The 16,957-nt window shown below is 35.9% G+C and overlaps 1 protein-coding gene and 1 long non-coding RNA gene across 7 annotated transcripts in view; one reads left to right on the plus strand and one right to left on the minus strand.

The window, feature by feature from the left end:
- Positions 1-16,957, minus strand: part of fnbp1a (formin binding protein 1a) — a 57,308-nt gene that overhangs the window by 29,601 nt on the left and 10,750 nt on the right. For 2 of the 4 annotated variants that reach the window (XM_065248353.2, XM_065248352.2), the window contains exons 5-7: positions 15,021-15,083; positions 14,371-14,475; positions 11,059-11,073 (exon numbers count right to left, since the gene is read on the minus strand). In XM_065248353.2, the coding sequence (XP_065104425.1) occupies positions 11,059-11,073; positions 14,371-14,475; positions 15,021-15,083 (183 nt within the window). The remainder of the gene's footprint in view (positions 1-11,058; positions 11,074-14,370; positions 14,476-15,020; positions 15,084-16,957) is intronic. The other 2 variants (XM_065248357.2, XM_065248355.2) reach the window with 1 other exon arrangement.
- Positions 1,775-5,748, plus strand: LOC135730426 (uncharacterized). Of its 3 annotated transcripts, none has more exons than XR_010525968.2 (5): positions 1,775-4,163; positions 4,709-4,768; positions 4,876-4,966; positions 5,065-5,144; positions 5,321-5,748. It is a non-coding gene; the product is annotated as an uncharacterized lncRNA (long non-coding RNA). The 3 variants fall into 3 exon arrangements; XR_010525969.2 differs by having other exon boundaries at positions 4,709-4,757; XR_012337911.1 differs by having other exon boundaries at positions 1,776-4,757.

The raw sequence follows: 16,957 nt of genomic DNA on the forward strand, positions 1-16,957 counted from the left end.
CAGCGATTGAGACTCCATGGCTCAGTTCTCCGTCGCGCAGCTACAAAGACATCAGCCAATCGCGCAGCCTCCTCAGCAGAAGGCGGATCATGTTCTTTTATCCACGTTTGCAGCTCTGGGCTAAGCATTCGCAGAAATTGTTCTAGGACAATTACCTCAGCAATGTCCTCCGTAGTTTTCTCGTCCGGTGACACCCACTTATGAAACAAGTCCTTTAATCGAACATACAACTCTTTAGGAGTCTCTTCTTCCATTACCTCCAACGAACGGAACCTTTGTCGATACGTCTCGTGGTTGATAGAATACTTCCTCAAGATCGCCTCCTTTACTTGGCTATAGTCACTGGCAGCTATTACATCCATAGCCACATATGCGCTACGCGCCTTCCCCGTCAATAATGGAATAAGTCTGATGGCCCACTCCTCTCTCGGCCATTTACACACCTCAGCAATGCGTTCAAACGTAGTTAGGTAATGTTCAATATCATCCGCTTCACACAACTGTTGCAGCTTCGGCTCTTTCAACACATGTCCAAAGTTAATATTTGCGGAGCCCAAAGAAGCTCCCCGTGGACCCACCGGCTCCGCGACATCCCGCGAATCCGCCGCTGGGGTACGTTGATTCACCTCCTCCTGCAGCAAACGGAACTGATGCTGGAGCGTCTTCCATCTAGAATCCTGTCGATTCGCCTCTTGTGCCTGCCAGGCATCTCGGTCACGCTGATCCGACAGGAACCTTTGAAACATCCGCTTAAGCTCCACCACATCACTTTCCGCTTCTCCTTCGGCCGTCGGCCCAGCTGCACCTGTCGCCCCTGAGCGGACCTTGCCATCATCCGAAACGGGCTCCGTATCAGTTGGTACAACAGCACGCACTCTTTTAGGCGCCATCTCCATCAATTTTCCTTAGATTTCTTCACCAGTGGCCTTCTCCTGATCAGGCAATCCCACTTCTGACACCATATTTGTGAGGATTCTCGCCCAAAAACCACAGGAGCCACTGCCTATAATCAATGTCGTTTAGACTTCAATTTATTTATCTTTCTTTTATCAAAAAGATTCCCATAAATTCGGGAAACAGGGAAATCTATCCACACTTAGACCCTGGTTGCATTGCTCTCCCAGGATCTCACAAACAATCACCTAATGATCGGCAGCTTATGCATTTCTTAATTGGCCGACCAAACCATTCTGGAATTAGGGTGAACACAAAATTCCAAAAACTAAGAAAATATCAACACCAAATTCATCAAATGAAAATAAAAATAAAGAAATATAATTATTTACAAAAAGAAATACAAATTATTGAAAAACTACAACTCAAACTTTAAAAGTAAGCTTTTTAAATTACCGACCTCCGACTCACGCTGCAGTCATGAACCGTGGCACAACCCAAAAAAAATAAATAAAAATAAATATATGAAATAAACATGAAAATAAGACCCAAATCTCAACTTATTATTTTCTTCATTTACTAGCGTGCACTCTAGCAAGAGAATTAAACAATTTATAAGTATTAAGGGTCACAATAAACCTAATAAATACACAGCATCATTTTAAATAAAACAAATTCATGCCAACACAAACCACTCTACAAAATAAAACAATTATCAAAGAAAAACAAAAATAAACTTAATGGTGTGGCCTTAGCCATCACAAGTACTTACACTTGCCTGTAAGTACTAAATACTTATATTGTACATTCATTTGTAAGTACAGTAGTGTTTCTTGTTAGCTACAATCAGTGGTTAAATTGGCTTTTGTAGGGAGGGGGAGCCCCTATTTACGGTAAATATTCATCATTCAAAATCACGCCGTAAAATTACTTAATGTGTTTTACACTAAATTTATGGGGCTCATTTTCAATTATTAATGTGTAAGGTAAGGTTGAGTAGTTATTCAAACAAAGGTAAATACTTTACAATTCACTTACAAGTTTCAGCTTTAAAGCTGTGCCAGAGGTTGATCCAAACACTGCATGAAAAGAGCTGTATACGGACAAATACGGGATGGGAAATCTCTGCTAAACTTTAGGTTTGCCAGATTTTCGAGGCAGAGTGCTTGGAAAGGTAATACACCATAGTAAACTCGTTAAACATCCAGAAACCTTACGTTTGTGGATGTATGTAGGAACTGGTGGAAGTTTCCAGGAATCCTTACAGCTGGTTGTAAGGAGGGGTGGGTGTGAGGTGTGAAGGGCTTTTTATATGTTAATGACCCACAGGTAGAGGTGTCTTCTTTGTTTTCAGAGCTGAGTGGGGTGGGAGGTTAACCATGTCTCTTTAAGACAGCACATACAGTATTGTGGTACATAAAAACTGTGTTTTCTAAATACGTTTACCATTAATATAATTTAATTAGTCTATTTAAGAAACTAAGCATAATTCAAAATAACTAAAATTCAATGAACACAATTACCATTTTAATGTGTGAAAATTATGTCTCTGACTCAAGAGAAATGCAACAAATGTTATTTCAGAATATATATTTACAACACTTTGAAAACATGTCTCCAACTGCCCTAGGTCAGAATATTGTGCACGTATCTCTCAATGCTGCATACATCGTTTAAAAGAAGCCGTTCAAATGACATCATGTAACACATTTTTGCTAGCTAGGATGTTGATAAATTGGAAACAAAAATATCAATAGACAGGTCCATAATCTAAAAGACAGTCTTTCACATATGAATGCAAAACATGTTGGGTGATACAGACTGACAAACTCGGGTAAACATATCTGCAGATACCTGTCAGCTACTGTACTTTTAATCCAGAGGTGCCCAAAGTTGGCCCACAATAGACCTTTAATTTGGTCCATCATGCCACGTGAGATAAGGAAAAAGAAAACAAAAGTCATTGATGCAGATGTTCGTATTTTTTATTAAACATTTTCTAAAATGTATCATTTTTTGTTGTATTTTTACATTACAAAATGTAAATTAAAATTAAATGCAAGGGATTAAAGTAAATTTTTTTATGTTTCATGCATTCTTGAAGGTGTATAAAATGCATCACGGAAATTAATGGACTCGGGTACTATAGGCTAAAAATGAAGAGGTTGCGGCAGTGGCACACAGAGAAAAGGATATTTAAAATGATTGGCAAAACGATTTCTTTTTTCTACAAAAAGCCTTGGAAAATAAAACTGCATAAGTTATGCATAAACAGAGTAATGTTTGCTTATTTATTTTTAAAATTATAAATTAGGGGTTATCAGGGCAACTTTAATTTTAATATAACACAACAACATTTACTTTTGGCCCACGGCCCTCAGTCAGGTTTGGCCCTTGTAAGGAAAATGTTTGGGTACCAATCAATGTTCTAGTCTATCTGAGGAGGTAACTTTTAGCATATGATAATGCATTCTTGTACAAAGTTAGTCCACATATTATAATGTTTGTCTTCAATCAATCAATTTAAATAAAAGAGATGTAGACTTTATAATATAATAAGGGTCAATATATCACAGTGAAAAAAGACATACATGCATTTTTACTTTAACATGAACTTATGCTGAGTTAAGGCATGTACTAATCATAAACTATTGAAGAGTCATCATTAACTACAACATGACATGTTTTTCATTGTTAGTTAATGCAATCATTTACAATAAATTAATTAGGCTACATGTCTTAACTCAGTATTAGTTTATATTTACTTATATTTAAGTAAAAATTCATTTAGGTATACGTTAAATGTTTCCAATGATTAGTATGGCAGTTAATCCACTAAACCCAGACATAATTCCTGAGGCATGTTTATACAGAGTTTTGTATTTCATCAAGAAAGTGCTGATTCACAAAGATTTTATATTTAAGAAAATCTGAGCATCATTCAAAATAACTGTTAACATGTTTTTCAACTAAACATGCTTTATCAACGTAATAAACTTTATAAAAACATTTATTTTTATTTTTTTATTAATTATCAAGTATAAAGAACAATGCATAGTGTGAAAACGCGGATCATAAAAAAGTATATTAAGTGCGAGCAGAGGATCAAGAAGAAACAACGCCAAAGGACTTCATTTCCCAGGATGCACCTGCACCCACTCATCTGCCTTCAGGTGCGACCGCTTTACCTATGGGCTTGACGGGAAGATTCAAAATCGCGAACCGTTACTGCATGGAGTTGGTCTCTTTGTTTGCTCATCGACATTACGGTAAGTTTGATTTAATTCATTTGCCTGCATCACGCTGATCGGTTGCCTATTTGTTCATATTATGTTATTTACTATGATTCGTTTTTGTCTTTATACTACAACTGTTTGAATTTAAAGCACAAACAGTAAAACTTTAAGGGTATACGTGGTACACAGCGGTAAACATGAGGTTAAAAATACGCGAAGTAACATTCAAACCGGGCTGTTAGAAGAATCAATTTGATGTTTAAATTTTTAAAAACAAAACTTTAAAGAAGCCAAGATGAGACGTTCTTTGCTTAAAACAAACAAAGCAACAGTAACTTGTGTGTTGGAAATGTTAGCAGCTAGCAAGTGTGTCTCTGCTATTTTAAATGATGCACATGATCTTTTGTTATTAAAAGCTCATTGCTTTAGTTCTGGTAGATGCTGCTTATTTTTCAAGACTTTGAGAGAACCTAGATGCTAATTGTAACGAAGCTTGGAGTCATAATATATTTTAACGTTATATGTTTGCTGTTCTTCATCTTTTTAAATTTGAAGCCTATTCATGTTTGTGTTTACAGAGGTCATGTACACTGTGGTCAACTTTGTGGACGATGAAGAGGTTTCTAGGTAAAGATGATGTATGTTTAATCATTCAATGATTACATTAAATTAAAATCAAACATGTTAAATAGTAAACGGATGTATTGTGATATGTGATTTTAATTTTTAATTCTGTGTTTGCCAGAGAAATATAATGAAGTAACAGTGAAAGCTAAAACATCAGACTGATCCAGACACTGAAGAAATTGATGTCACTGCAATCTGGCCAAAATGATGTAAGTTTAATAATGAAATTATTAAATTAAAGAGGTTAAATGGTTAATAGATGTGTTATGATGTATGTGATTCTATTTTTTTATTCTGTGTTTGATAGACAACTATATTGAAGTAGCCTACTGTAATGAAGCTGCAGAACAACACAGAGACTCTGAGGACATCAACACAGAAAATGAAGTAAGAAGATGTATATTATGAAGTTCTTTGATCATATATTGTTGTATCTTTGTACAGTTTAATGTAAACTTTCTAAAATGTACAACTTTAATTATGTCATTTGATTTGTCGTGTGTATCTGTATATGTGTATTAGTATTATGCCAAATACTTATATGTACTTTTATATTTCCAAAGGGCTCCAAAGAGATGTCTGTCCAGATGAGGGTGCATCAACTTTACCTTTGCTGACAACAGTTAACTTAACTCAAACCATTTAAGGAAATCGGTTGCCTTAAACCATTAAGTTTTAAAAAACATACATTTAACTACTGTGAACTTAAGTCTTGTGCAATTATGCACTTATATTTAGGTAGTGTGAACTTAAATATAAGTGCATAACTGCATGTGACTCAATTTTTTTAAGTTCACAGTACTCAAATCTATGTGTTTTAAAACTTCAATGGTTTTAAATGTGAGAAATGACAGTGTTACAGTGAGAAATGTTTGAATAATTCCAAGACAGAGCTCTGCTATTGAATCTACACTGCAAAAAATCACTTTCTAACTTAGGATTTTTATCTTGTCTCAGTAGAAAAACTAAAAATTCTTAAATCAAGATGTATTTTTTTGATGAGCAAAATTACCTAAGAAAATATGTGTAGTTTTTAGACAAAAATATACAATTTAAGTAAATTTGTGCCTAAACAAGCAAAAATATCTTAACAATGGATTGAGAAAATTGTGCTTAAATTAAGTTTTTATGAAAAAAGAAAACGTAAGCTTTTTTTCTCACACCATTGGCAGATATTTTTGCTTGTTTTAAGCACAAATTCACTTAAAGTGTGTGTGTGTTTATTTATTTTGTCTAAAACTAGACTTATTTTCTTAGGTCATTTTGTTCATCAAGAAAAAGCATTTTAATTTAAATAATATTTCTACTAAAAACAAGACAATAATACTATGTAAGAGTCATTTTTTTGCAGTGTAGGACTGATTTCTTAAAGCAAGATCAATATAGTTGTTGTTTATTTTATTTAGATATTTACTACATTACAGTGGCAGCTGGTGACTTGTTTTTTGTGAGCACTCGATGCGAAGTTTGTCACAACATGTATATAGCCCGTCATTTGTGTGGTTCCCAATTTCAAAATATGTGTTCTGCGTGTCGAGTGCGTGTATGTGCATCACGTGTTTTGACTAAACACGTGATGCACATGGTTTACATGAAGCAACAAAAACATTTTAAAAACACAAGCAACACACATGACACTCCGAACACTTATTTTGAATTTGCAACCGCCACTGCTACATTACATTGTACTGCTTTGAATTTAGTTTTCATTGTTGCTTTTATTTTGTTTTATTTTACTCTAATATTGCTTTCTCTGTCTGTATATTTATAAGTTTAAATAGTATTGTTTATGTATGCAACTTCTAATATTTATGTGTAATATTATTTTGTGATTGTGACAATTGTGGATTGTTCAGTTTTTTTTTATTAAATAAACATTTCAAACTCAATTCAAGTTTTTATTTTTTTAAGGTTTTTGGGGGTGTATAGTAGGATATAGTGGGGGGGGATTGTAGTCCATCTGCATAGCAGGCAAATAACCAATCAAGTCACTAAACTATGAGGGCTTGGGTTGGGCTAAATACAAAGTGTAACCAATCAAATAATCTCAACTGGAAAGTTTCAAAGTTGTGTCCCAATAGTTGTCAGAGTTTTGGGAGGGAGTTTTAAAAGCAACCAATCAGTGTTGGGATTAAACACCAATGGGGACACTAGAATTGTGCAAAGGTGTGAAATCCCAGTACCTCTGTAGGTGTGAAAATGTCCCCTGACAAAATCTTCAATGGGATTATTTGCCATGGCAACAAATGGCTGCATGTACCACAGGAATATCCCCTCAGCAAGATACATCCGAATTGGTATCATTACGGGAGTTTCCTAACTTGGTGGAATTAGAAGTTTACCCTCAGTGGAACTAGTAGATACTTCCGAAAATCAGTGGTGTTTACAGGAGTTTCCTAGTACGGATACACCTCTTTTCATGCAGTGAAACTTTAAAACCTGAACTTTAAATGATGCTAATCTATGAGTCTGACACCCTATATGCATTTGTTGCACATGTTATTATGCACAATTGATCAAACTTTAAAAGAAGGTATAAGACTCAACCTCCTTGACTAATTCTAAGCATAAGATAACCCAAAAGATTAAATTAACAAGAAAAACGACTTACTGAATCAGCATCAATATGTCTTATAAATTAGCCATAGCGATAAGCTGGTCAGCAGTTAGTAAAACAATCACTATAGTTAGGTTGTACTAATTGATTTGTATAATCAAAATACATTATTTTATTAAACTATACAATAAGTTCAGTGTTATCTTTTAACATATTGTAATGAGATGAGTGATATGACTATACATACTTTAATCATTTGTTTTTAGACTTCTATTAAGTTTTCTCGACGTGTGCACCACTCTTACCTCTCTATCTCTCCTCTCTACAATGTCTAATGCAGGGGTAGGCAACGTCGGTCCTGGAGTGCCGATGTCCTGCAGAGTTTAGCTCCAGCTCTAATCAAGCACACCTGAACAAGCTAATCAAGGTCTAAAAAGTCACCTGAAACCTACATGTAGCCAAAGTTTTATCAGGGTTGGAGCTAAAATCTGCAGGACATCGGCACTCCAGGACCGACGTTGCCTACCCCTGGTCTAATGACTCATCCTGTGAGAATGCGCATTCTTGAGGATCTGAGTGAGACCCGCGTACCAGTGATGCGCGGGTCAATGTATAAACAACCGGCTCCCGCCCGCAACTTGGAACGCAAAAAGACGTCTGTGATTTTGGCCGATTCGGACGGGATAAAAATGATCATGCTATTCCTGAGATAGGAGCGTCTGTTTCATGCGTTTTGGCATTGCAGAAGATTGCGTGCTCTGGATATGCGTGTTTGCAGCCTCATGTTTGATATTTTGCTTTAAATGTAAAATTATTAGCCTACAGAACATGCAATTTATTAATTTAATTTTAACAAATCAAAATAACTTAAACAAATCATATAAAGTAGCCTACGTGTTTTATATAACTGCTGTTATAAAAAACACAAATAAATTAAGAAATAATGATTAGTAACAATTTATTATCTTTATAAATTAACATTACCATTCCAGATTGAAACAAAATAAGGTTGAGTTTATACCTTATAACATTACAGTGTTTAGTCTTAACAGTGTATGATATTCAGCTCGTCTTGATTTAATTATTTTATTCCGCCAAATGGAAAAAAAACATCCATATCTGAATGAATGGGACTCAAGACCTATACGGCAGATTGCGTTGGCCAAAACACCAAAAGAACCGCTTTTTCAAAAGATATTGCGAGCAGACACATATATTTGCATCCGGGCGGGAATACATTTATCAAAAGACCTCTAAGTTTGGCGAAAAACAGCAAGTAAATTGCTCTGGAATTTTTACAGAGGTTGCAAAGAAAAACACAGACATGACCGATTCGGACGGGATTAAAAATCACAGTGGACCTCTGAGAAGCATGATTTTCTCAGAGGTCCCCCTGTAAAACTAATCCCGTCCAAAATTACAAAGGTTTAAATGGCGTCTTTATTTCAAACAACCCGACCGACCGCAACCCGAATGTCATTACAAATATTTGGCCCGGCCCAATTGCTGAAGGAGACGGAGCTGAGCTCCGGCAAGGTGTGATGTGGACCTGAGGAGGCGGAGCTGCGCTCCGGTGAGCTCCGGCCCAATTTAACCACTGGCTACAATATACCTACACTACACATATGTATCTGTCCACAGGGGCTGTTTACACTTGGCATTAAGATGTGTTTTCATCGATCGGATCACAAGTGGACGAGAGAGACACATTACGGTTACACCTGGTATTTAAATCCGTCTCTTTTGTCCACTTTCGACCGCTTCTGTCCTGAATACTGTGAGGGGGCGGTTTGTCGAGACGGTGGACGAGTCTCTCTGCTGTCATTCAAACCCGAGCGGGAGTAATTATGAGTTTATATGGATGCAAACTAATATTATTTCGGAGTCCACTGCTTGTTTAGCAAGTAAACATGCTGCACATTGTTTTGTACGTGTGTATGTAAGAGCTTTCTCTGAATTTTCAGCGCAATTGATGAAATAGGATCGCGCAACTTTCACATGTTTTCAAAACGAAACTACGGAGATCCTCTGCTTTAGTTTTATCAATAAAAGGCTAAAAATAGCGCTGTTCACCGTATGTTCACGCCAGAAGTCAAAAAAAGACGTAAAACTCGTGTTTAATACCTCAGATTAGATAAATGGGCGGAGAGAAGGCGGTCGCGTGTGGCTGTTCGAACACATTCAACCACATATGCGTTCCGCAACTCCAAAGCGATCCGATCGAAAGTGGTTTCGAATACCTCTGGATGTGGTTGAAAGTGGTCGAAAGTCGACGAGCTCAAAACTTTTTGAACACCGTTTACACCTGGCTTTAACGTCGTCCACTTGTGATCTGATCGACGAAAACGCATGTTAATGCCAAGTGTAAACAGCCTCTGTTTTACCCAGTACTTATCTAGAATTATACCACGGGTCTTGTTGAATGCTGTATTCTGATTGGTTGAGAAATGTTCCACGGGTATGCATTATTTTTCGATAAACGCAAACTTAACTTGTCAAATGTCAAAAGTTGTTATCAAAACTTGCATCGTGCCACATTACCACCTTGGGTGTGGTAAGTACTGTAATGATACCATTTAATTACCATGTGGATACTCAAAAGTAAGTACCATACATTTGCTTGTAAGTACAACATATTTACAAGTAATGAAAAATAAAGTGCTACCCCAACAAGGTAACTTACTTTTTTAAGTTAAACCAACAAATCATGTTTTATAGTGTATTTGTCTAAAATAGCATGGAAAACAGAAAACACTGTGCACGAAATTGAAACCTTACTGCCAGTGGTTGTGAATATGTTGAAATTATGCTGCCTTTCATTCAATGTCAAATACTGGATATTTCTTCCTAATATTACTCCCAACTATAACATCGTTCCACTGGTGTATGGAAGATGGTGTGTATAGAAACAAATTAGCAACACAATTAACTTTGCAATATTGTGAGTGTAAACGAGAAACTGTGGCATTGTTCATTGAAAAACTGTGAGAGAAACACAGATGAGGGCAGTGAACATGATGTGTGTAAAGACAAACACACATACGCACAAAAATGGTAATCAATGTTCCACATTGTTTCAAAGGTACATGAAAAATGATGATTTTCAATGGTCCACACCACAGACATCCATTCATCATGCTCACTAACTAAACACAAACTCTGGCCACTTATTCACACTTAATAATGTATGAACGTCATTGCATTAGATAAGAAAATACCACTAAACCACTGAGGTAAACAAATGATTTTAGATCTTTACTCAAAACCTATTCTGGTCCCAAGGTAAAATGTACATCTGTGCTATATTTTATATATTGTATATTTTAAATGAATAACAATAGCATGCACTAAATATATAATAGTATGTATATAATATATAAATATGTCATATTTTTTTGGAATGTGGCACTTGGTTTGATATTTTGCTATTTAATGCAATGTACATAAAGCACACAGTGTACACAGACTCAAAACCTCCTGTGGCTGACAATAGACTGTGCAGTATTTCAATCCCTTTAAAAACCCTTCGCTGTAACCCTAAATAACAAAACATGTTTTTCTTAATATTCCTCAAAAGCCTAATTCGTACAAGGTGACTACAGGAAAGATTCAGAGGTACGCTGCAAGCAAAGACGTAAACGTAACAAAAGCTAAAGACGAAAACAAAATTACGACAAACACTCTTTGTTGATATACACCCAACAAACGGCCCACCGACACAGACGACTCTTGGTATAAACCTACCTTGAAAGAACACCGCTTTAAGACATGTTAAAAAACAAAGACACAGTGAATTAATGTCAGAATACTGAGAACAGCAGGTACTTCAGAAAACATCTCCACAAAACCACATTACAATGGTTTCACTCGAGCTTATATTCATAGCATGTTACATGTCTTATCATTTCTGATAAACTATTTAGATTTTAAAGAATTGCTGAAACAGCCTTAAAGGGGTGACTTTTACTGTATATGATCTTGGACTCCTAAATCCATCAATGTAACCAACTACTGGTGCAAAGCAGATTCAAAATGTTTTGCAAGGAGTAAAATATTAAATTGATGTACTTAAATAATAAATATTAATAATGACTACACTGTAAAAAAAAAAAAAAAATACTTTCATTGGTAAAACTTACATTTTCTCATATTAAGTGAAATATTTAAGTTAAAAAAAATATTTTTGCGGGTGTTACCAACTGAAGGAATATTTTTTACTTTTTAAAATGTAAATGTTTTTTTTTTAGGTGATACCAACTGAAGTATTTTTTTCAAACTTTTTACACTAAATTTTCACTTTAAGTTTAAAAAATATTTTTATAATATTACTAGGGATGCACCGAATATTCGGCCACCAAAAATGGCCCAAAAGAGCATTTTCGAAAGATTTTTATCATCGAAACAATACGGCCGAAATGTTGTGATGACGCAAACAGAAACCGCAACATGCGGTGTGGATGTATTTAACCGCAACATGGCGCTAAAGTGAGCAGTTGTCTGTACGCACAGAGACGTATGTGTCTCATACTGTAGTCCATTAACATACATTTGCCGAATAAAGCAATGAAAAACAACGTAACGTTTTCATGCTGCGCTGTTTGGGATTCGCCCTCGGTCTCTGTGTGCATGCGCTTAAGTGCCCTCAATAGTGCACACACGAGTGAGAAGCAAACAAGCGAACGTAAAATCTTTCTGTTATTGACAGGGCACATATAAACAAAATTATCTCCAAAGTATTCTTTTTCTAATAAAAACATTTGTTTATGTCTTAAGTGTATGTATATATTACAGTCAGAAACCAGTCTCTGGTTATTTAAAGAGACAGTAACCTTGATTAACCTACTTAAGTCATTAATGTTAATCAAACAACCCATGACAAAGAGAAAATCACTTCTGTAGCTCTAAAAATAATAATATATTTAATTTATACAATAAAGACAGTGTTATGACTCATTTAATTCGATTTCTGTACCTAATGCTAATGTTAGCCCTTATTAAAGTGCAACTTTGTTCTTTTTTATAAATGTTTGCAATTTCTTTATTTGTTATTAGATTTTCCCCACCCCCTTTTCGCTGATCTGAAAAATAATCCGATCCGTGCCTCAAAAACTGTAATGTGATCCAAACTGTGAGTTTTGTGATCCGTCACACACCCCTAGTAAAGTTAGTACACAGTGATAATTTGTACTAATAATTGGTCTAATAATTTATTTCGGTGTTTCGGTTTTTCGGCCTTGGTTTCCTCTTTTTCGGTTTCGGCCAAGAATTTTCATTTCGGTGCATCCCTAAATATTACCAATTGAAATATTTTTTTACTAGAGCTGCCAATAGCTAAAAATATTTAATCTAGATTAATCGCATGATTGTCATGAGTTAACTAGCGATTAATCGCAAATTAATCGGAAATTTTTGTAAATTTACCTTAATTTAACACTTTTCAAGTTTTTAATACTCTAATCAACATTGGTGTGGAAAAATATAGATGCTTTATGCAAATGTATGTTTGCACCAGCCTGTTTACATTTTTGACAGAACCATCAGCTATTGTTTTGTATTTACGCATTATTTTTGACAGCCCTACTTTTTACCTAAAATTTTCAATTTAAGAGAGAAAAATTTAAGTTGAAAAAAGTAAATTTTTAGGTGTTACCAATTTAAGTAATTTTTTATAGTTTTTTCACCTTACATTTTTCACTAAAAGTAAGAACATTTAAATTGAAAAATGTTAAATTTTTTAGGTGTTACCACCAATTGAAGAAATTTTTACCTTACAGTTTTTTACTTAAAGGGATAGTTCGGCCAAAAATGATATTAAACCCATGATTTACTCACCCCCAAGCTGTCAGTGTTCATCGTTTTTCAGACAAACACATTTTCGGATATTTTAGAAAATGTTTTAGATCTTTCAGTTATTTAAATGTGAAGTTACGGGGTCCACGCCTTCAAGTCCAAAAAAAGTGCGTCCATCCTTCACAAAATAAATCCAAACGGCTCCAGAATGATAAACAAAGGTCTTCTGAGGGTAATCTGCGCGGTGTTGTGGTAGAAATATCCATATTTAAAACTTTATTAACATAAATAAATACCTTCCGGTAGCGCCACCATCTTAGTCGCGTCCGCATTCAGGATGGAGCTTACGCAGCGTATGGAGGCTACTCTGCTGCTGCTCTGTGCCTCCGCCCTCCGAATTTGCATACGTCACTAAGAAAAGTGTGTACACTACGCTAATACTCTCTCCTGAATACAGAGGAGTCTAAGATGGTGGCGCTACCGGAAGGTAGTTATTTTCATTTATAAAAATTTTAATATGAATATTTCTACAACAACACCGCGCGCATTACCCTCAGAAGACCTTTATTTATCATCCTGGGCCATGCTGTTTGGATTTATTTTGAGAAGGATGGACGCACTTTTTTTGGACTTGAAGGTCGTGGACCCCGTAACATTACATTTAATTAACTGAAAGATCTAAAACATTTTCTAAAATATCTGAAAATGTGTTTGTCTGAAAAAACGATGGACATATGCAACTCGGACAGCTTGGGGGTGAGTAAATCATGGGTTTAGTATCATTTTTGGCCGAACTATCCCTTTAAAGTGAGAAAATGTAAGTTGAAAAAATAAAAACAATGTAGGTGTTACCAATTTAAGAAACTTAACATAAAATTATTGTGAATATATCATTAATATTCAACGTTTTGCCCAGCTCTACTGCTCACACTAATCATTTCGTAAAAAAAGATAAGAGAATTATTCACATAAAAAACTGCCCCACAAAACTGAAAATGATTTGGTTTGTTTAAAGTAAAAATATAAGATACTATCTGTCTCAAATATCTATAAGCATATACTGATATCCCTAGTCCAACTTCGCTGTATTTTCTGCAGTGAAAAGAGAGTAGAAAAATGAGAAAAGCAGATTCACTCTTCATAAAAGAGTGTCCTTCAACAGAGGAATCCTCAGTGTTTACACAGACTCACAGCAAAATGACAGCAGTGATGAGAATGAGAGATGTGACGGCAGCAGTTTCTCTCCTCACAAACACACATTCATACCTTCTCCACATCCGCTTTAGTCACGTTAATGTCGGCATCCATCTTGTCAAAGTAATGCTGCGCGCGGTCCGCTTCTTTACAGTCCCGCTCGAATCTTCTCTTACTCTGAAACAGACACAAAGAATTAACCTGAAACTGAATCTTTAACTTAAACTGAATATTTTACCTCATAACATAACATAATCATAATATAGTGACAGCAGCATGTACATAAATGATATTAAATATATGATTTTTTGTATATCGCTACAAGAAATATGCAAAGCCATGCAAAGGACTTTTTTTAACTGTTTGAACGTTCTGATACAAAAATAAAATAATACAAAATAAAATCTCTTGTACTATAAACCAGTATTATTTATTATTATAGTATTAGTACTATTAGTATAAATTTTTTTAGCATTTTAGTATTATAATTTTAGTATTGTATCAGTAGTATGATTTTTTTTTTTTTTTATTAAAACCAGTAGTATTAAACTTTTGTAATTTTATAAGAGATTACTGATTACATATTACTCAGTTATTCATTTCACACAAAGGTTTCTGTGTAACTAAGGGTCATGTTTATAGACAGGAGAAGAAAGAGGCCACAAGTATCAAAAAAATCATTTGAATATTCAAACTATTTCCTGTTTAGTTAGCGGACTCACCGACTCCAACTGCTTCCAGGAATTTTCAATGTGCTGCTGAGCTCGACGGCCATCATGGAAATGCTTGGAGGAAAGAAAGACAAGTACAATAACTAAAACAATGTACATGTACATAACATATTTCTGGTCTGTAGATATGGATCAGATCTATTGGATTTTTTTTTTTTTAATTAAGTTTGATACCATTTCCATTCATGAATTTCCCCGATGCGTTTATCCAAAGCGACTTACTTTCTATTTTTATCAATATGTTTGCTCACTTGGAATACAATACATGCATTTTTCATCAAACTTTCCTTCAACAAGCCACATATTTTGAGGTATTATGTCAGTAACACAAAGGGCCCTATTTTAACGATCTGAAACGCAAGTGTGAAGCGCAAAACGCAAGTGACTTTGTGGGCGGATCTTGGGCGCTGTTGCCATTTTCCCGGCGGGAGAAATAACTCTTGCGCCTGGCCGCAAATCAATTAGGGTTTGGTCTGAAGTAGGTTCATTATTCATAGGTGTGGTTTGGGCGTAACCTCAAATAAACCAATCAGAACGCTATCCAACATTCCCTTTAAACGCAAGGGCGCAAGTTCCATGGCGGGTTGCTATTATTATGACAGATTTACCAGGCAAACACCAGGAGCGGTTCACAGCCGAAGAGACCCACGTTCTTGTAAGAGCAGTCAAAGACAAAGAAGTTGTTTTGTATGGGGATGGGAGAAACCCGCCCAAATCAGCATCGGTCAAACAGGCGTGGGTGGAAATAGCCACAATTGTCTCATCAGCTGGCATCCCCAGGACGTTGCACCAAGCGCTACAATGATGTCAAGAGATGGGGGAATCCCAAGCTTGCCAGCATAAATCGGGCACGCCGTGTAACGGGAGGTGGATCTGCCTCAGGACCTGACACCAGCAGAGGACATCGCTGCGTCCACCCTCACCGCTGAAAGGGTTTGGGGGCTTTGAGATCGGACCCAGAAACGCAAGCAGTCCAACCCCACTTACAAATCCAGTTCACATACATTAAGGTTTCTTATGAAAACATTTTAATTATTATTTACATAAAATAAACGTAATACAGCCACACAACAAACTTATGAAAATATTTTAATCGTTATTTGCATGAGAATTTTTTAACGCCGCCACACAATAAATAAAAACTATCACCACAATGCTCACCACTATGATTCCCCTTATCTCATGTGTTAATATTTTTTATTGTAACAATTTATGATTTGCAAAAATAACTGTTGCATCTGTGTAGATTAGATAAGCAAAGTGTGTGCGCGTTGTGCACGCTATACATTATGGTCAAGCATGCGCCCTTAAAATAGCATAATGAACAACGCGCCACTGACTTTAGACCAGTTTTTTTTTGGTCAGTGGCGCAATTGTTTTTTGAAACTGCAAAATAGCATCAGGGATGGTTTGCGCCGGAACACGCCTCCTTTTTTGCGCAGAACCGCCCAGGGAACACAAGTTCATTCCCTAGTTTGCCGACGTGCGTTTATGGAGAGAAAAACCCGCTGTGCGCCTGTGCAAAATACGAATGATACATGCGTCACTGACAAAGTCAATTGCGCTGGGTGCAAGATAGGGCCCTGTAACTTACTCACAACTGGGTTAATGCACTGGTGAAGCGGACGGATGAAACGCATTATTTGCATTCACAAGATAACTGTAGGCTATTTAAAAGATCTGTTTTATAAAGTCTCAGTAAGCCGTTGGATGGATGCAATTCACCAAGTTTGCTAAGCACCTGTCCTGGCGCATCTATTCTCTTTGTGTTTTAACAGTTATGAACTTTCCATTGCGGTGCGAGGATTCCCATAAGAGGTAGTGTTGTCACGATACCAAAATTATTGGTTCGATACCGATACTATGTCAATGGTTTCGATTCCGATACTTTTTCGATACTTTTTCTGAAAAGGGAGAAACACTCTCAA

Source organism: Paramisgurnus dabryanus, chromosome 11 (assembly GCF_030506205.2).
Source record: "Paramisgurnus dabryanus chromosome 11, PD_genome_1.1, whole genome shotgun sequence".
Lineage (NCBI taxonomy): Eukaryota > Metazoa > Chordata > Actinopteri > Cypriniformes > Cobitidae > Paramisgurnus > Paramisgurnus dabryanus.